The sequence below is a fragment of the Anabrus simplex genome, chromosome 14 (assembly GCF_040414725.1).
Source record: "Anabrus simplex isolate iqAnaSimp1 chromosome 14, ASM4041472v1, whole genome shotgun sequence".
Taxonomy (NCBI): Eukaryota; Metazoa; Arthropoda; class Insecta; order Orthoptera; family Tettigoniidae; genus Anabrus; species Anabrus simplex.
In genome coordinates this window covers 96,136,940-96,159,434 of record NC_090278.1, presented here as the reverse complement: position 1 = coordinate 96,159,434, position 22,495 = coordinate 96,136,940, and the positions used below count along the sequence as shown (strand labels likewise).

Here is a 22,495-nt window from a genome sequence, read left to right as displayed (position 1 = left end):
GGAACACATAACAAAATATCATTATCTCGGAAAACAAAACTAAGACGTCATAATACAATAATAAAAAGTGAAGCATTGTAATAATTGGCGGTAGATCACTCATAAAAGATATAGAAAAGCAAGAAAGAAAAATTTTACGGAAAATATTCGGCCCAGTCTGCACAGAGGATGAAAATGTAATCTCATGAAATTTATTGTCATACTGAAAGATCTCACACACTATCAGGAAAAGGAGGTTGAAATTCTATGGTGACATTCTCAGAATGAAAAATGATAGACTGACCAAAATAATTCCAAATCTTGCCCTCACACTGAAAGTCAAGAACAAGAGGCTAATGAAATAGAATCAGATCTTCAAGAAACCAACATCAACCGGGAAACTGAAGAACCGATCTGCTTTCAGAACATTGATTAATAATCATTGTTTCGCGGAGCCGAAAGCTAGAACTAATAAAACCTAGATAGAAGAACGTAAGAAGAATTTCAGTGAGAGGATGAAGTTCAAGCGTGCTCCTCAGTTGGGCACAACGATGTGAAGCGTCCAGTAACTACTTTTACGGTTTTTGTAGACGCCGAGGTGCCGTAATTTAGCCCCAGGCGTTCTTTTATGTGCCAGTAAATCTGCCGACACGAGGTTGACGTATTTCAGCACCTTCAAATACCAGCGCAGTGAGCCAGGATCGAACCTGCATGAGAAGGGAAGCACCTCAACCGTCTGAGCCACTCAGCCCGGTACGCGGGGTTCATAAGTACGCGGAGAATAACGAAACGCAGTTTAGTCATTTGAACTTTGGAAACCCGTGCAATAAACATTCCTACGTTGGTTCCTAAAGCGTGATACTTATCCAGTCGTAGCTAATGAAGATGAAACTCATTCACAGTCGGAAACACTTCATTAAACACAAGGAAAATGGCTGCGCAGTGGAACTAAGGAGGCTGTCAAGAGGGACATCCTACTAGCGCTCCTGTGAGATAAACATCAACTACGAGCTGTTCCCTGAGGCAAATGGTAAGGCTTTATAAGCGTAGCAGACGGCGATGACCAGACAGTCAACTCTAACCTAGGACTCCATTTAACGATCATGGTCCGTTCTGTAATCAACAACGAGTAGCAACAACGCATCACCTGAAGACGAGATAGCGCGATCTCAATCACAGATATTATCACCGCTATCGCTCTTTCGGTTGCGCAGTTATTTTGCTCCTGCCGACCGATATTCAATTAACTGACAGATAAGATACAAGAAACTCTCTAATTGTCATTAATATATTTTTAAAACGATATACCGAACTACTTGAAAATATAATAATGGCGTATTGGTTGAAGGAGCTATACCAGATGAATGGAGAGTTGCTATAGTAGCCCTGTGTATAAAGGAAAGGGTGATAGACATAAAGCTGAAAATTACAGGCCAGTCAGTTTGACATTCATTCCATGTAAGCTTTGGGAAAGCATTCTTTCTCATTATATTAGACACGTTTGCGAAATTAATAACTGGTTCGATAGAAGGCAGTTCGATTTTAGGAAAGGTCATTCCACTGAAGCTCAACTTGTAGGATTCCAGCAAATTATAGCAGATATCTTGGATTCTGGAGGTCAAATGGACTGAATCGCGATTGACCTATGTAGGGCATTTGATAGAGTGGATCATGGGAGACTACTGGCAAAAATGAGAGCAATTGGACTAGAAAAAAGTGTGACTGAATGGGTGGCTATATTTCTAGAAAACAGAACTCAGAAAATTAGAGTAGGCGAAGTTTTATCTGACCCTGTAATAATTAAGAGGGGAATTCCTCAAAGCAGTATTATTGGACCTTTATGTTTTCTATCAATGATATGTGTAAAGAAGTGGAATCAGAGATAAGGCTGTTTGCAGATGATGTTGTTCTGTACAGAGTAATAAATAAATTACAAGATTGTGAGCGGCTGCAGGACGACCTCGATAATGTTGTGAGATGGACAGTAGGCAATGGTATGAGGATAAAAGGGGTTAAAAGTCAGGTTGTGAGTTTCACAAATAGGAAAAGTCCTCTCAGTTTTATTTACTGCGTTGATGAGGTGAAAGTTCCTTTTGGGGATCATTGTAAGTATCTAGGTGTTAATATAAGGAAAGATCTTCATTGAGGTAATCACATAAATGGGATCGTAAATAAAGGGTACAGATCTCTGCACATGGTTATGAGGGCGTTTGGGGGTTGTAGTAAGGATGTAAAGGAGAGAGCATATTTGTCTCTCGTGAGACCCCAAGTAGAGTATGGTTCCAGCGTATGGAACCCTCACCAGGATTACTTGATTCAAGAACTGGAAAAAATCCAAAGAAAAGCAGCTCGATTTGTTCTGGGTAATTTCCGACAAAAGAGTAGCGTTACAAAAATGTTGCAAAGTTTGCGCTGGGAAGACTTACGAGAAAGGAGACGAGCTGCTCGACTAAGTGGTATGTTCTGAGCTGTCAGCGGAGAAATCGCGTGGAATGACAACAGTAGACGGATAAGTTTGAGTGGTGTCGTTAAAAGTAGGAAAGATCACAATATGAAGATAAAGTTGGAATTAAAGAGGACAAACTGGGGCAAATATTCATTTATAGGAAGGGGAGTTAGGGATTGGAATAACTTACCAAGGGAGATGTTCAGTAAATTTCCAATTTCTTTGAAATAATTTAAGAAAGGGCTAGAAAAACAGCAGATAAGGAATCAATCACCTGGGCGACTGCCCTAAATGCAGATCAGTAATGATTGATTGATTGGTTGATTGATTGATTGATTGATTGATTGATTGATTGATTGATTGATTGATTGTGTCAGAGTTTGTTATTGGCTTGTTGTCTGATAGTTGGGCAATATTGTCATATTTAATACCATGGTGTTGGCTAAGACCATAAGAGAGGTCACTGATATCTATGGTCTTACATTCCTCAGCAAGTAGCGAAGGGCCATCCATTATCTGAGTAATGAGATCAGATAAGCTGAAGAGTCCTCGAAAGATAGCGCCAGCTCTTATAAACTGACACCGGCCTATTGTTGTAAGACTCCGAGCCGGGATCTTCTTCTGTAAGTAACATTGTAAGCTTATACACTCTTTCTCCTCTGTTAATACTGAAGATAGTGATTTATAGTTATTCTCTGACTGTTGCGTTTGATTCAGTGTCGCTAATCATACAGTTTAGCGTCCCTACTTGCCGATACCACTTCTTACAGTTACTGTCAATCCTGCAGATTGGCACTATGCACTCATGGGTTTTTTTGTGACTTATGATGCCACTGGTGTATTGAGAAAATGACTAGCGTTACATTTGCGGGGAAAAGTAAAGCGTATTATCTTTTTCTGTAGGATTGTAAATCTGTTCGGGTGATACCAGGTGAGTAGAATTGCGCATGTTCCAATAATACATTTTATAACGCAGTTGTTGATAAATGACGAACGCAGCATTTTAATAATACGGTCTTATTTCGTCCAATTCGTATGTGTAGAATACAATTAGGATGTAAAAGAAGCAATAAAAGAACTCTTCCGAAGGAAAGCAACGTTACCTCCTCTATAAAGATCACTTCAGTTGAAATGGAAGAAAATATCGTTATCAAGCTAACCTAACCTAACCTCGTCTTGTCACCACTTTCTTACTGTTTGCAGACTTAGCCTTTGTGTATTCTTATTGACTTACGGCATAAGTATTGTATATGTAATGCATTTGCTTGTGTGTATTATTACGGCGTGGTTTCACTTCAGTGCGACAAGTAATCGCGAATTTCAAGAAAGGAGCTGAATGATTTACACCACCAAAGAATACGGTTATAGTAATGCGTATATCAAAATAAGGGCAGAAATATATAACATTAAATAAACTGAGGGTGAGAGAGAGTGTTTATTTCCTTAATTCCTCACTGATCTTGAAAACCGACTTAATTATGAATATCTGATTGATCATTTGCTGGGGTAAGGGAACCTCCAGTATTGATACTTAGATTGATGTTAGTTTGTTGATGGTTATGTCTCGTCATTTCAATATGTAACGAACTTGTCAAGTTGGCAGCAGCGATGTGCCATTCAAAAGGGAACAGGACGACGATATTTGCTTTGTAGTGTACAGCCTTACGCGCGCAGTACTATAATTAAGGTTAAGAGGGATAAGTTGTTATGCAAGATGCCATGCTAATCCGGAGAGGACGTATGCTAACGCTGTATTCCCTCACAAACATTGTGTAGCTGGAAGCGCGTAACAAATTACAACCTTGTTAATGCCGTATAACATCGGGCAGCTACATTCTATTCCTTCGACTTATCAGTTTAAAGGCAATTCTGTTGCAGAAGCAGAGCTCGGGTTTTCTCTGTGTATGAATGTGGATGTGGCTTGCTAGTCCATAGTTAATCGAAATGTGGGAAGGACAAGAATGATTAAAATTAACGATTATTATAATTTTTCTACAAACATAATAAACGGCTACATTTTCGAAGTTTTACAGTACACTTGGATAGTATGCAACACACTTTCATGTAAACATATCCTTTTGCATGCTAACTGGCTACAATAAATAAAAGTTACAAATCTCTTCACATGGTTATTATTAGGGATTGTCGTAAGGATATAAAGGAGAGGGCATATAATTCTCTGGTAAGACCATAGACCATAATTAGATTATGGTCCCAGTGTATGGGGCCAACACCAGGACTAGTTGACATGAGAGCTGGTAAAGGTCCAAAGGAAAGCAGCTCGGTTTGCTGAGGGTGATATCCGAGAAAAGAGTAGCGATACTAAAATGTTGCAAACTTCGGGCTGCAAAGACTTGGGAGTAACGAGACGAGATGCTCGACTAAGGCCCTTCGCCCACCGGTGCAACGCAATCGCGATCCGACTAAAACAAATATTACATGAGCGTTGCACGGGAGTCACTTCAAAGTCGGACCCTGTTAACTGCACAGTTCTCGTCCACCTGCGCAACTGCAACGCACTCGTCGACAAACTCACAAACGACTGGCTTGTCACTTGCCTGGCCCGACTCGAGTCAGACGCTCGTGCTATTTTTCTTAACTCATCACTGGTAGAATGAGTGCAAAATCACCCTTCTTTATTCAACTATAGTTTGTTAGAATACTCAAACAAGAACGTTGAGGAAAAGACATGGGAAGCTGCAGCCAAAGAAGTTGATAAGTGTTGTAAGTGTTGCACATCCTTCTCCTATTGGGTCATATAGCGTATGTATATACACAAAATAAGAGTTTGGTCAGTACACTGCTCAGATTGGTATTTGTGAATCGGCGAAATGGTAGTTATGGGGAAGTCCTAAAATTTATCTCTCAAATATCTGTTATTAGTGGTTCTATCGATAAATATAGCATAAAAAAGTTATAGGCAGTACAGTTTCCAACCATAGTTTATTAATACATTTAATACGATTCATTACCTCTGTATACGAAAGAAACACCAGCATTTTTCAATGTACTGAAGTCGTTTATATCAGATCCAATGACATAGTTGCTAGGTAATTTATTAAATGAGGCGATTAGAGTAATAACGGGAGACCCCAACTGCTACTGAATTTGGGGATGAGAGTAGGACTGTAAACCCCTGTAGCAGAGGAACGTTGCGTCAGTGGACGAAGAACGTGCAACGCAACTCTCGCACAACTGTCCTGAACAAGTTGGTTTCAAGTTGAGTTGCGTTGCGTTTCACTGGTGGGCGAAGGGCCTAAGTGGTATGTTCGGAGCTGTCAGTATGGGGATGTTAGTAGACGAATAAGTTTGAGTGCAGCTTTTAAAAGTAGGAAAGATCTAAATATGAAGGTAAAGTTACAATTGAAGAGGACAGATTGGGACAAATATTAATTTACAGGACGAGGAATTAGGGAATAATTGTATTTATCAAAGGGAATGTTTGATATATTTGCAAGTTCTTTCAAATATTTTAAGGAAGGAGGAGATCAGTAACTGAGAGGGTATCAAGCCAGCTGGGCGACAGTCCTGTTTAACGTTCACACTTATGGACTATGAGATGTTTTTCTGTTACTGCAAAGTACTGCATATACAACACGCCAAGGACGATATACTGTTATAGTGGTTGATAAAAATATTCTCATTACAATCTCCAAATTAGGAAACAGTTCTTCAATGTGGCTCACAAGCAACACACTACACAATGCATTTTATTTCATTAATCTTAATATTAGAAGAAACGACCTCATCACTCAAAAGTGCAGCTCCCTAGCACATTTCAATACGTTTACTAAGGTTATCATATTATGAGAAGACATGACACTGAAAAAAGTGCTAATGATCGCATTTAAAAGAAAACCTGTTATCTTTCGGACGTCAGACGGTTCATTAAATTTGAGGTGACTGTTGGTAACGTTGTTCATATTCAGAAAGCGACAGCGAACTATGGCACAGTTTTGACAATAATAGACTATGTCTTTGAGGTGGGCGGGATCCGAAACGTTGTGTAACCTAGCAACAGTACCTCGAGAACTGCCATCTGTATGTCATGGCCATCACAGCCTGCACGGTTGCTAGGTGACATCGCGTCACCCATGTTATTGAGAGACATATTATTATGATCATCTGACTTCCGAAAGGGAAGTTTAATAGTAAACGCAGGGGTACTTAAAAGTACTTAATATTACACTCAATTCAAAGTAGGTCCAAGATCAACTGCTTAAAAGAAATTAACCAGGATTTTTTAAAAAAAATAAAAAATAAACGCTATGCATGATACAATAGAAAATCGTAAAGCCTTTGGAACTCTGGTTGCAAATCACAGGTGGTGGTGGTGGTGATTATTGTTTTAAGAGGAAGTTCGTCCTCTATATAACACTAAAGAGAGATAAAAAATGGACGCGATCCGACACTTCGAAAATTGAACGTATCGGCCAAAGAAAGACAAGGGCGACGAAGGGCGTGAAAACGAAAGACTCCGTAGGCCTAGCGTCGGGGTCCGAAAAGAACAAGAGTTGACCAAGAGAGGTCGGATAGAATAGATGAAAGCGAGGAGCCTGTCAGAAGTAAGAAGAAGCAATGGCAGGACTCAGATAAGGTCTCCGTGGTCGCCAAACCACGCTCCAAAGTTGAGAGCCCCTGGGGTCCCTTTCAATCGCCTCTTACGACTGGCAAGGGATACCGTGGGTGTTATTCTACCACCCCCACTCACAGGTGAGGGTACAAATCACACATTCGTGGAGAAAGCTGATAAACCCGTGGAAAACAATGGACAGAACAACGCATGAAACAACACAGCAACTTCATGAAGAGCCCTCAGACCAAGCTAACAAGTTCAAACTCGCTATTTAATTCAGCAGAAAGAAGGAATAACTATAATAATTAAAAGTGTGTTTTCATAGAATATGATTATGTAATGGGTAAGTGAAGTTCCACTAAAGAGGAGTGAATTTTAGTCGGATAATATAATACTAGAAGTAAAAATTTTCATTCATATGTTTCATTGTTATAATTCTACGCATTATGTTTTCATGAAAATTGCTTCATTAAAACAAAAGCAATTTTACAGATGAAAAACATGTTTCCAGACTGTCATATAACTTTTTCTCTTACCAGTGTGTTTACTTGATTTCTTCGGCGATAAGTTTAAGAGAGACACAAAACTTCCGAACACTAAAACGCTCAACACTTTCCAGAAAAAGTCTGCCTATTGACACTGATGAAGAAACGGAGCGAATCCACGGACTGGTATACAGCATCAGAAGACGGGGATGAGAAACACCTGCCGTTTATTTACCAAACTTTTAGGTGTAGGCCTATCCTATAGACTTCTAATCTTATCTGCTGATATATAACGGGGTATAAATCACTGAAGATAAAAACACCGCTCCCTCCATAAAGCTATTCTCCATATTTGTAGACCCTTTTCCCCTTCTTATATCATTAAGGAGTCTCACCAGGGATGATATTCATAATTCCGTTCTGCTACGTGGTGCAGTTCTCCTTCCAACTGGGCGAAACGCAGCCAACTTCCGATCCATGAATGTTGGAAGGAGTATGAAGGGCATAATGCTTAATATTTGACTTCATTATCGTATGGAGACGGTAAAAATATTTACATTTAAACAATAGGGGTGTACAAAAAATTCTAAAGTAATATTTTTACACTTCTTAATAATAATAATAATAATAATAATAATAATAAAACCACTTTTCAGTTTGGAAAAATCAAATGATCATAAATATGTCTGTTGGTCATGGCCGTCCATCAACGCCTGCTAATTTCAGATGGCAACCAGCCATAAGACAGAGCCTGCACGGTTGCTAGGTAACAGTGTCTGACCATCCGTCCATAATAAATGTATGATTGTATTGATAGTCCGGTTCTTCCCGAAGAGTAAAGAGAAGTATAATGAAAGGTGTGTGCATAGTAGGTGCTAGATGGCAGACAAATGCAGTGGTTGCCCTTTGGGGGTATATAAGTCAAATTTCAGTGAACAAAACGCTATTGAAATAGGGATCAAGGTATATCATTTGAGAGCTGAAACCTTCCGCTGCAAGGAGGAGTGAGATAAAACACGGCCGTAACCGCTAGATCACAGTACAACTCCTCCATGCACGATGCTCAGCTCGGCACTCCACATATTATGTTACCTAGCAACAGAACCTCGAGAGCTGCACTGGCCGTGGATGTGTATGTCATGGCCATCCATCACATCCTACACGGTTACCAAGTAACATAGCGTCACCCATTTCACGGAAAGACATATTTACAATAATTTTATTTTCCAAAAGAGAAATGTTATAACATTTTTGCTATTGTGGTGGGTGTAGGGTCAGTATTCTGTGTGCTAATGGGAAGAGTGCTCTGTTATTTCCTAGCTGATTGTTATTCTTGTTTCAGGAAAAGTGACGAAAGACGTTCAATATGCAAGCAGTTTACATCGTGCTGGTGGCGCTCGTCGCTGCAGCGAGTGCAAGCAGGTTGCAAGGTAAGACCATTAACATGGAATATGTATATGTATATATATACTGCTTTAATGTCACACAGACATGTTGAAGGATTTCGCTGACTCAAGAAGCAGAAAGGGCTAGGATCGGAAAGGCAGTGGCCCCAGCATGGAATAAATAACAGACGTTTGGGATGGTAGGGTTTTCCGTGCTATCTAACTTTTCACACCAAGCTGTACCATAACTAAGGCGACCGCCACTGCCTTTCTAATTCTTTCCCCTTTTTGCGTCGCCAAAAACTGTGAATGTGTTCGTGCGATGCAAAACATCATCTTTGCATTTTCCCATTTATGTGGGGTCTGCCTTCTTGAAAATGTTTCCTCCACTTTAGTCGATCCACAGCTTCCATGGGGCAGAGTTTGGTGAGCCGCATGCCATCTCTCACCCGGTCCAGCCAGTGTGTTTGAGGTCGCTCTCGAGGTCGGCGATACTCTACGTTCAGTTGAAAAGGAGTCTTTGTAACTGAGGTGTCACCACTACGGAGTACATGTCCATACCGTCGCAGGAGTGATTCACGCCTTTTTTCTCTGATTGGGGCAACCTTGAATTTCTTCCGCACATCACCGTTCCTGATATGGTCTACTCGAGTCAAGCCATTGGATCACCACAGCATCTTCATTTCTACAAGTGTCTCAAGATGTTCCGATGTTGTAGGCCAGCAATCAGCTCCGTACAGGGCCACCGGCCTGACCACTGTGCCGCAGACTTTAGAGTTCCGCTGTCATGGAACATTTTTATCGCACAGGACTGCAGTAACTTGGCGCCATTTCATCCATCCGCCACTGACTTTTGTCTTGACATCAGGAATCGTAATGCAGTCCGAGGTGTTGCATGACCCTAGGTATTTGAACTGGGTCACTTTATTAAGTTGAATTTCACATACAACACGTAACGACCAGGAGTAATATCACGTGTTTCAAAAATACATGGTGTAATTTCAGGGTTGGATTCCTCAGATACTCAGACAGAAGAAAGTCTGTATAAACATGGATACAGAAACCCATACTTTTTTGAGATACCACGCTCTGTCGTAGGCTAGAACATCAAATTTTCTGTATTGGTGTACTCCGGTCATTACGTTACAAGAGATGTTCAAAATACCCATACTGCAGCCTTATGCTCGACGTCACACGAACAGACTCGAATATGTTCGGTGTAGTACGGACTGCTTGAAAGGCCCTCACAATTCTGCCTTGAAGTATAGCTTCGTCCTCCATAACAATCTCTTACAACAAAGACATTGCTTGAACTCACACAAAGAAGTCCAACGGGTTTAGATCTGGTGATCGTGGAGGCCATATATACTTTCTCCGTATGTGAGGAATCCAACGCAAAAATTATGCTGGGCATTCTTGAAACACTGTATATTTGTCTTCCGGTATCAAGCTCGATACACCGAAAGTTGTCTGTCACTATGACAAAGGCTATATCCTCTTGCCTTTAAGTATTAGATGAAGCATCTACTATGTTTAGCCTCTTATTTTACATGTCCTAAACATGTTTTTTTCTAGATTGAATGGCAGATAACAGCTGAAATTCACTATTTGCACTCATTACAACATACCTGTTCGCCATTTTATCGGTCCAGGGTATTTTCAGATTCTTCCGGTTGACGACTCCATATTTGAAATGCACCTAGTTTTTTCATGGCGTAACCTTCAATCTCCAAGCTTCCCCACTATATAATACTGTATGTCAAGCTTGATACAGTTTCAGGTTTAAGTTGTCACTATTTTTTACATTTACCCTGTGCAACGTCTGCTTTCAACGCCAGGGTCTACGTTGCCATTGATCATGCTCTCTAGATATTTAAAATGCGAAGACATTTCACTGGAAGACTTCTACTACGCACAGTAGCTTTCTCATTATTTTTACTAATGAATACCATACATTTGGGCTTACGTGCGTTAATTTTGATTCCAAATTATTGACTTAATGTAATTCAGTCTGAACGTCTACCTAAGAGATGTCAAAGTCAACAAATAATTAGGTTATCAGAGAAATTTTCCAGTACGAAAGGCCCGTTCTACGTGAATGTCCATAGCACGTGAAGGCCCAATACTCTAAGATGTCCTATGCTGCAGAATGTCCACAAACAAAATACCCAAACCAGAAATTTCCTCTTCATACTGTGATTCAAACTGGAAAAATTTTCGAGATGGGATTAGATAAGTTCTAGTAATGAAAATGTCCTCAAATTTTAATACTTTTCAAGGGCAGTTTAAGGAAATCAAATTAGGTATTCATTCAGGTTAATACAAAAAAATATAAATTAAGAAACATAATTTATCATTTGTTGTGCACCAGACACTGCACACTTTACGATGAAATCAGGGTCAGTGTGTGGACGCTGAATGAGCATTCATTGAGTGATAGTGATATACATTGTCAATAGTTTCATTTTTGTGTGTTTTTGAAGACATTGGTTCCAATGTTTGTATGGATATCAATCCAAACTCTTTGACAACTTTAATTGGACTTCTTACCGCTGACTGGCAACATTGGTCTAAATATCAGACATTTTGTTACGATAGACATAACCTTACGCTGACCTTTTTTTAAAAAAACTCTATACATTGGACATTTTCTCTCTCGACCATATTGAAAGAACAAGAAGTTTTTGGACGTTTCTGTACGGACCTTTCCTCTTTGTGGACTTTCTGACTTGGACCTGAGCTCTTGGAACCAATAGTGAAGTTACTATAAGAACTCCCTCGTTTTGTTTCCAAAATGCACAAACTTGATGCAGTATGTTTGTTCTTCCAGAGGTGATCAATCCCTCTGTGAGGGCCGGTATCAATGACCAGATCAAGGCGCTGCTGGAGGAATTCAAGAAGAACATGAACAAACCCCAGTATGGACTGCCCGCTCTGGACCCCTTGGTCATCACCCACTTGGACCTGAACATCAACGAACAGATTGCCACGTGAGTTGCTAACAGCTAGAACTAACATTCAAGATCAAAAATATTTAAACTTATCGAAACATAAAGAGTCCTCAAACAAAAGTGGATCATTCGAACAGGGTGAGTTTTGTTTGTTACCGGCGAATTCAAGGGTGGGATCGATTTATGACTGAAACTTTGAACAAATACAATTTACCACTTATCGAAACCAAATTTAAAAGTCAAACACACATAAATAAGATACAGCCCCATACAAAATTTGGAGTTGACTAGTTAATTGGTTGCAAAGTTATCGACAAATATTTTTTATTTTTGTACGTTGCTTGGAAAATGCTCCTTCAGCACAGTTTTAATTGTTTGTGCTAAATTCGGCAGACTTGTCAAAAATACTCATATATTTAAGAATAACTCTGGGTTTTGTACTCAGATGTAAATTATAGGAGATATATTTTTCAATTTTTCATTATTCATTCGAAAGGCAAAAATCTACTTTGTAAAAATTTGAAGGAAATATTCAACTAATTATCAAATGCATAACTACTTTTAATTCACTTGGCCATCGGCTTGGGTTCGACCTAGGGTTTGAGCGTGGCTATGTTTGACAGCTGTTACGCTACATGCTTTGAAGACTTCTTTTGAATGTTATAAGAGTTTGTTTTACACACACACACACACACACACACACACACACACACACACACACACACACACACACACACACACACACACACACTAATAATAATAATAATAATAATAATAATAATAATAATAATAATAATAATAATTATTATTATTATTATTATTATTATTATTATTATTATTATTATTATTATTATTATTTTAAATATTCAACCGGCTTTCATGCACAATAACAATGGAAAGGAGAGCTATTCAGCTCGGCGATTAATTTGCTAAGTGCTGAAATTACAATCCACGCTTTAAACAGTTTTCGAAGACGCCAAATTGCTGGAATTTAGCGTCGCAAGTATTGTTTTACGTGCCAGTAAATCTGCCGACACGATGTGCCTGCAGGAGTTCTTTTACGACACATTCAATAGAACGCTAGAAGACGTGTTTCTCGGTCAGCTGCCAGATATCAAAAAACTATTGTCTACGAACATGCGCATTGGCAGTATTGCAAAACATAGCAATATCACATTTATTATGGACAACAGGATTCTTGCGCACGTGTAGCTTGCAGGAACATAGAACTTCCTCTTTGCTTCCTGGCATTATTACTGTGGAACTGGTACTTAATGACAATTAAACTACTTCTTCTACGTCTTATTTAGTCTACAGCAGCTGGGTGAGAAACACGTCTTCTAGCATTCAACTGAATGTGTGTGTGTGTGTGTGTGTGTGTGTGTGTGTGTGTGTGTGTGTGTGTGTGTGTGTGTGTGTGTAGTCTGCATTTAGTGGTTGAATTGTTGGGCTGAGTAGTTCAGACGGTTAAGGCGCTAGCCTTCTCAACCCAACTCGGCGAATATTGACTAACTGTTGGAAACCAGCGAAGACCACCCTGAGGGTGGCTGAGCAGCCCGCGTTAGTAGATTTACTGGCATGTAAAAAACTCTTGCGAACTAAATTCTGGCATTTCAGCGCCTTCGAAAACAGTTTGAAGCGTGGATTGTAACTTCAGCACTTAGCAAATTAATTTCCGAGCTGAGCCGAGCTCTGACGGTTAAAGTGTAGCAATAATTTTGATATTTATAGGTTTTTATTTTATTAGATATGATTTAGTGATTTTTATTGAATGGGAAGTGTTGAGTTTGAATAGAAGTTCAATTGTTATAACCTTTTTGTTTGATTGAATATCACTACTATTTATAGGGTTTGTATTGTTTATCTCAGCTTTAGTAATTTTTTGCTGGCCTTTTATTTCTTATTGTTCATGTATATTGACTATTGAGCATGAAATCAGGTTGGATCTTCATAATAATTATTATTATTACTATATTGCATGTTTGTAACATAGGTTTACGATTCATATTTCATTTTACCTCATTAACCAATTAAATCCCTGCTCATAAATCAGAACGGGAACTTTAGCTAGTCATAAAAAACAAGATGGCGAAAGTTAACACAATTTTAATATCACATCGCAAGGAATTTGAAAGTGTGTGTTCATTTTCAAGTATTTCACAACGAACACAGCATTGGCTGCTTGTGCGAAAGCTTCACAAAACGCTGGTTGTTTGTTAGCCTCAATTAGAAATGATAACAAATATTGAATAATGTTTAATCTTAATTCTGGAATTCAAAGATTAGGAATCGTCGACATTTCAGTGAGTCTGGTGCGCTTGCGTGGTGTGGTACAGTTTTCTGGTGTGTGGTAGTGCAGGTATGGCTTTCTACTGTATCATGCTTATCGTTTACGAAGACCCGCTCTTGCACAGACGCGGCTTTTCAATCGCTCGGTCGATTTTTTAAAAGTAAATATATTTAACTTTCTTTGTATTTATTTTGACATATGGCAGGGATTCATCCGACAATTGATATGACGTGACGTGACAAGCAGTAACCATAGCAACCGTGCAGGCTTTGTCTTCGGGCTGGTTGTCGTCTGAATTTAGCAGCCCTTCATAGAAGGCCATGACCGGCAGACATATATATGATCATTTGAGCCTCACTGAAGTAGAGAATACAAAGTCCTTCTGTTTCAGGTTGAAGGGCACTCTGGATGACTTCAAGATGGTGAACCTGTCCACGTTCGTGGTGGAGTCCGTGAATCTGAACCTCTTGGGCTTGTCCCTCACCTTCAACATATCTCTTGCTTCTCTGGACATCAGCGGAGCTTACGACATCGACGGCACCATCGGAGGAGACCTGCTGCCCATCTACGGCAAGGGACCTTTCGAGTAAGATCTGTCTTCACCCACTGTATTCCATTTCCAAAATATTGAAAGAAAAGAGTGGCAGGGAGATGTAATTTCTAGCCATCCTTTAAGGTATAGGTTGTCGCTATTGAAGAAGGATGACGTCTTTGTATACATATGTGACTTGTGATTTCTACGTCGTCGGCCAGATTGTCAGTGGTCACAGACCGCGTGATTTAAAATGTTGGATACAGGAATAGCACCTGTCATCATAGCCAGTAAGGGAAATGTAATTCTGCGGGTCCCTCACATAAACTAAGACCGTCCAAGCGCCCTTTTAAAGCAGGGCTGCCGTAGCGCAGAGTTCAGTCTGAGAGACCCTGTATTAACCAATCTGTCCAGTGAAATGAAATGTCGTATAGCTTTTAGTGCCGGGATATCCGAGGAAGGGTTCGGCTCGCCAGGTGCAGATCTTTCTATTTGACGCCCGTTGACGACCTGCGCGTCGTGATGAGGATGAAATGATGATGAAGACAACACATACACCCAGCCCCCGTTCCATTGGAATTAACCAATTAAGGTTAAAATCCCCGACCCGGCCGGAAATCGAACCCGGGACCCTCTGAACCGAAGGCCAGTACGCTGAACGTTCAGCCAACGAGTCGGACATCTGTCCAGTAATGGCGTACATATTTGAGAATTAAATTTCAGACCTTCCCTGAAGTACCATTTCACTCAGCGTGAATAACATTATTTATGGCCTACATTGTAGGTACCGATTATCATTAAATTCTCTTCTGCCATTTTCTTGTTATGAGCGTACATGAATACATACAGACATGACAGAAAATTAAAACGCGAATTTCCTTGCTGCTGCGAGCACGATCGATACAGAAAAACCATTCCTTTTAAATTCTGAATATTGCACAAACAAAACTCTTATTTTATATATAGTCGGCGAAGGTTAAACTCACCGACCCGGCACGAAATCGAACCCGGGGCCCTAAGAACAGAAGGCGACTACGCTGCCCAATGACCGTAGGAGCAGGACAACTCTCTACTGACATCTCGGAATATACCACTTAGCGCATCAGCTCGTCTCCTTACTCGCAAGTCTCCCCAGCCCAAACTTTGCAACAATTTTGAATCGCTATTCTTTTGTCGAAAATTACCCAGAACAAATTGAGCAACTATTTGCATGACGATATAAAAATGTTAAAATTTCCACCTGTTCACTGCTATGCGTTTTAATCTTAAAGATTAATTAGTAAGCATTACTTTAAGTGTGTTTGTGTCTATCACGTATTTTAAGAATACCAACAATGAAGTTATCAAGAGACATTTTATCCAATAAGTTGTAAACTATATTATGTCTCAATTGTACTGATGAGTGCAACTTCGTAGTTATGGCAGCGAGATAGTGTGGGAAATCCTTGATCCTTTCAAATAATAAATATAATTGATAAAAGTAAGGGGAAGCCCCCAATTATGGCCCCCATTTTGTTTATCGCACGTATGCGAAGACTTAAGAGTGATAACAATTTAAACATTAAAATACATACAATCCGGAAATTGCTTTGTCCACGTCTTGAATTGGTTCCATGTAATAAGCAATTTGATGTAAATAAAGTGGGTTTAAAAAAAAGTTTCGCTGAACACATAACATTGGCTCCAAATATGGCCCCACTTAAAATAACTCAAAGAAAAATTATTGGTATAATAATTAACAAAAACCATATACACGGTGTTACAAATTAATCATTATTTGTGGTGAAATAATTCTTTCGGGTATTCTCTCATTGTTTTTCACAAAGAGTTCATTTAAATGTCTTCGTAACTTTGGCATTGCACTTTCCATGTCTCCACAGGAAACACTTAGTGGACTGACACTTACTGTCTTCTGAGTACAGCTTGTTGCATCTTCTTCACCACTATTTTTATCGTCGGTTGAGGCAAATTCCACTTCTTCTCGCCACTGCTGCTTCAACCGAAACCTCGTCGAGTGCATGTACTGGTTTCGATGACTGGAAGGTCATCGGGCAGCACGTAATCATCGTGGCCATAGTTTGACTCTCTAAAGAAGTCTTGTTTGTCCAACCCTTGTCCCGTTTCCCTACGGGGTCGGGTATGAGGTGAGATGAATTTGTCATGGCGGTTTTTTTATGACCGGATGCCCTTCCTGACGTCAACCTCATCAGAGGAGTTAATGAGAGATGAAATGAATGACGTGATATATGATAGTAGGGAGAGGGTGAAACCCGGTGCCGGCACATAGCCTACTGCCTACTCCTGTCGAATAGCACCAAGGGGTCTGCTCAAGGCTTAACGTCCCCATCCGACGGACGAATCACCATCAACAGCGTCATATGCCCTCACTCCATATGAGCACTGCGGAGAGGTTTGGAATTTAATCCAGGCTTTTGGCACGCAATCTAGTGATTAGAAATTGTATACCACCACCTCCCCTACCCTGCCGGCCAACATTCTGATGATGAAATTTTTTTCGACCAACGGGACTCGAACCAGCTAACCTCGGTGTTAGACCGTTTTTAGACTTCAGCGCCTTAACGATCATGGCCACCAGGCGGGCACTCTCTAAAGAAGTCTGCATGAGTAAAACTGTTCTGTCCAGAAAGAAGGCGATACCTTCTACTTGGCTCTCCCCTCCCATTCGGGGAGGGGAGTGAAACCTTTCCTAGGTCCTACGTAAACATGTTCTTATTCAGCGGGTAAATCGCCATTGCGCGTAATCCATTGGTGGCTGCTTTAACGTTTTTGTTGTAATTCAGTAGGCAAAATCATTTTCCGTTAAACACTTCACGGGTTTCAAGTCATTAGAGTACTTTATTTTCCTTAAATAGCGTGCGGGTTATTTTCAAATCCCTTACAAACTGCTTCACTGACATTTTATCTTCTTTAACACGCTTAACAGCTTTCACGATTGTTTATTATTCCCAACATTTTCTTTTCGACATCTGGAAAGATAAGACAACGACATGAACAGCATTTTTTCCGAAGCCTACCTGAGTTCACTAAAGTACGCAAATGCCGCCTCGGCGTTACGTTATGGCTGAAAATAGCTCCACTTGCATATCAACAAGACTACTAGATCATACGAAAGTACAACACAGAGAGTACTTTTAGAAAAGAACTACATCTTTAAAACATAGCAATTAGATACAGAAATATAATTATGAAGATATGTCATTAAAAATCTCACCTATTCAAAGAAATTTCAGTGTTAAAAGAAAACCACTACACGTAAGATTTGACTTCGAAACGGTCACGACTCACGCATAAGAGCAAACTGACTTAGTTTTAGAAGTTTTCGCTAGAGTTCACGACCTAGTAAGGGTGATATGAGGATGGGCCATACATGGGGGTCTACCCTTATGTATTTACACGTCCTTCCAGAGATGTGATGTACACGAGACTGTCAACAATCAGCCCAGCAAACATAAAACCGGAGAATTCAATACTAATCGTGGTCATACTGAACATTTTCATTCTAAACCCTTCTGGCCTCAATGCTAATGGAGTCTGAAATCGTTCTTAAACAGCATCTAGAGTGTCACAAAATAAGATCAGTGACCCTAAAACGTATGAATTCGACATTAATATTGGTCGTTTTCGATTAATTTTACATTTCACTCCCTCCCAACCCCCATCCGTAAGAGGTTCTAGGGATGTCTTATCCAAAATCATTTAGTTCTAGGTAGCAAGTCATATGTGTACCAAGTTTGGTTGAAATTGCAGCTCTATCTACAGTCGCCGGTATCTTTACTCCTTAGCTGTGTGCAACCCGCCAAGTAAAGAATGTATTGCGGGCGAGGCTATCAAAATAGAGCAAATGAGTCCTGTACAATGGACATACGGACTGAACAAAGTTGTTTTTAGTACACTTTTAATATATAGATGTGATAATATCATACACAATTGTTTAAAAGTCAATACATAACATCGGTACATTTGCGCAGAACATTCCCGTAGAGCTGTTGCACTGAAGTTGGTGTTGTGTTTCAGTATCAAGGTTGGTGATCTGTGGGCATCTGGAGCCATCAAGATAGGATCCAACAACTCGTTCATCTACCTGAAGCAGTTCGATCTGGACTACCACCTCGGACTATTCCAAGTAAGTCACCCATACTGTGCTCTTCAGGTTGAGGCCACATTGCTTTCTCAATGACTATGAAATGAGACATCTAGGCTTGTAAAACAGACGGCGAAAGACACCTTCATTTATTAAAAAACTGATAGGCTACATTTCAAAGTAAGCAACAGCTTCCTAATTACCTGCATGATTGTTACGTTAATCCTGGCTGAAATAAAACAAAACAAATCTAATACAAATCAATCGCAAGCTAACGGTTTGAGTATCAAGAAAATACCTATCTATTCATTTCAATTAATACATTTTGTTTGCATTGCCGCGTTTAAGTTATTTAATAATGAATTAGTCCTTCGAATTAAGACGACTCTGTGGCTATGTGAAGTAAGAAAATTTTCAAAAATGACAATTAACAAGGTAAAACAAAATAATCACATTTGTGCATTCTTCGAAAGATTGCATTGAAGATAGCGTTCTGTTTCATTGAGAAGGTTGGTGGTGTCTGGCGACTAGCACGCACTCTACAGTAGTGCCGGACCTGTAGCTTAGATCTTCTCCAACAGAACAAACATGACTTATGCCCGGTTTCTGGAACGTGAGATATCGAACCTAGAGCGGTATCGAATGGTTAACTTGTGTTCTGGCGTTGCACGAACGTAAGATACATCTATCGGTTCGATAAATCGTCTGCTAACTTAGAGGGCCCTGAGTAGGAAATATCTATTTGTTAACTTGGTAGGCGCTTGCGCAGAACTTCAATATCGGCAGCTAATATTGTGTTTGTTAAAATTTTCTATGGCTTTCTCGTCTTCTTCCGACGAAGAAATTTTAGAAATGGTCAACATTCTAGAACGACCACGATTATATCATCGTCGGCCTGATGTTCCAATGAAGTGCAGTGAAAGTGAATTCCAAATCAAGAATCAGGCTAAACAAATATACTGCATACGTTTGGTTGAGGTTATAGGCGACAATTTGCATCCTGTGACAAATCATTTTCCATTGTCCCCTGTTGATCAAATATTAATTACGATACCCTTTAATACTACTGAGTCTTATCATATTTGTATCTGTGACCGCATTCGTGTCTATAAAGGCACTGGTACCAGTAACTGAGTATAACAAACAATTATGCATTTATCGTAGAAGGGCTACTGCGGGCCTACTTGCATTGGCAGTGAGCATATACTTTTATCGTGGGATTGTTTATAACTAACGATATTACATTGCAAGGAGCTAACAAGGTGTATAATTACGCTAATTACCCGATATGTATCGTTACATTGTGGTCAAGCAATATTATTATTTTGGAATAACAGGGAATAGATACGGTATATTTATAAGGTTAAGTGCAAACTGGATCGCGCGTTACCTGTGCATATTTCATTAGAAATCCTCAATGTCAAATTTACACTTCGACGCAATTTCATATATATTGGTACAATACGAAACTGACACCCATGTCTGCAAGAACTGCTGTAGTCGAATACCAATTTCTCGCTGCATGGCAAAGAGGAGATAATAGGAGCTGCATGGAAAGCTCAAATGCAATACATTACTTGTGCGCATGCGCCTGACAGTCTGGGGAATACCTCTAATGCACGAAAACGAAGTAGTGCGAGGGGTAGCATCTGGTGTGTAATTATAAAATTTGATCAAAAAACCAATAGCTAACAGTTCGATAACTTAGCTGCTATTCCGCTGTGCAACGCAGCGAAGATTTATCTAGTCGACATCTGTAACAAATCAACAGCTATCGGACAGATATTTCACCATTACATAAACCGGGCATTAGATCAGCATAGCTCAACTGAATAGAGCAATCGACGCGAAATCGGGACGTGGTGGTTCGGATCCACATCTCTTCAATATGCACTGAATTGCCCTAATATGTTGACAGTTTATTTTGAGAAAAGAATCACTGCTCTAGAATATTATGAAGTGACTCCTCTTTTAAAAAAGTCTTCTATAAATCTCTGTGTCACGGACATCCATCAATATTTCACATCACAGCCTGCTAGATCACATGGACAATCTGTACTCTAACGTCCTTCTTTGATAATATGTCTCTCAGTCATGGCCATCCATCATTACTTCACATAGCCGGCACGGTTGCTAGGAAACATCCCGTCACACATTTTAGGACTTCCCCGTGACTGTTTCGATAGAGAGTTGTTGTGTTCCAGGGTAACATCGCTGGCTTGCTGGGTGGAGGAGACTTGAGCGATGTCATCAACCAGGTAATTAACGACTTCATCCCGACAGTGGCAGAGAAGTACAAGACGCAGATATCGGGCGTCATCTCTGACTTGATCGTCGGTGTGGCCAACAAGATGCTGGACGGAGTAACTCTCAAAGACATCCTGGACCTCATTAACGGAAAGGGCACCACTGCAGCACCTGGAACAACCCCAGCTGCTCCTGTGTTTTAGATGCAATTACTTATAAAACCAAAGGTTCTCTAATAAACTACCAATCGTTCATCTGAGTACATTTATTATTACCACACCTATATCGAATGTTTAATCGTCTCCCATAATGCACCGCACTTGAGCCCGAAAAGCCCTTTTCTTAAATCGCAGCTCTAGGACCGTGGTTCGTGCTTTCCTCTTGAAGCACTTCTCTAGCTCGGTTTCCGGGATTTCTGCACAAACTTGGAGGAATAGCCCATGAAACCTGCGAATTATTTTTGACTAGCTGATGTACATGTGCTTCGCTACGGAACTGTCAGAAAGACTATATTTGTGGTTTTTCCAGCTGGAGTCAGCATATGTAATTGCAATGGCGTCAGTAGGAATGTCGCTATTAAAAGCAATATTATCATATAAAATACCCGATCAAATGAAAAACCGCATATTTTCTCACTTTTAACGAACAGTACTTCGGTGCCGACTGAACAGTCCAAAGTTGCAGAGCTGGAATAACCAGGCCGCAAACAACCGCGAACACTCCTCTGCCAATATTCTGTTAAATGTGCACACTGCTCATTCCAATGAGTGCCTCCAGAGTAGGGATTGAATAGCTCGAATGCTATGATGAACCAGTTTGGTACGTACCAGTAGTATCAGGAAATTTATGAACCAGAGGAAGGGCATGCTAAAGAAGAAAGTTATCTAACTCTCCATCTACTTCTCGCCAATATTCAGACAGGCTGTTATACTCGGTACGCAGCAGTAACTCCATGTATCGGAGATGAGTAGCAGCAGAAGACACAAAGCAGATAACAAAAAAACAATTATCAATGTGATCTTATTGTTGATCAATTTTATGAGCTCTCTCTATTGTAGGCCTCCACAATTACTTTACTTCCGACTTTGTGATATTAGGGCATCTTATAAAATTATTCGTAGCGTAGACTGTAGTTTCTTATTCCCCGATTTTACATACCAGTTTTCATTAAGTTCTGTTTACCCATTTTCTCCTGACTCGGCGCTGGTATGGACATTGCAACAAAAATCCAAACTCATTATTATCTCTGTTATCATAGCCGGTACGGTAAAAATGTATAAGACATAAATGATCGGAGATTTGATAATGTTATATAACTTTAGTTCCGTAGTATTTATCGATACGACCATTAATAATACAAATATTTGAGAATTAAGTTTTTTCTGGTTGCTATTTGTTTTACGTCGCATCGACACAGATAGGTCTTATGGCGACGATGGGACAGGAAAGGGCTGGGAGTGGGAAGGAAGCGGCCGTGGCCTTAATTAAGGTACAGCCCCAGC

The 22,495-nt window shown here is 40.0% G+C and overlaps 1 protein-coding gene across 1 annotated transcript; it reads left to right on the top strand.

Moving 5' to 3' along the window:
- Positions 1-2,990: 2,990 nt before the first annotated feature.
- On the top strand, positions 2,991-21,252 carry LOC136885541 (uncharacterized). Its single transcript, XM_067158160.2, has 6 exons — positions 2,991-3,048; positions 8,829-8,916; positions 11,702-11,861; positions 14,504-14,698; positions 18,680-18,788; positions 20,951-21,252. The coding sequence occupies exons 2-6, from the start codon at positions 8,853-8,855 to the stop codon at positions 21,194-21,196; spliced, it is 774 nt and encodes a 257-aa protein (XP_067014261.2). The 5' UTR covers positions 2,991-3,048; positions 8,829-8,852; the 3' UTR covers positions 21,197-21,252.
- The last annotated feature ends 1,243 nt before the right edge of the window (positions 21,253-22,495 follow it).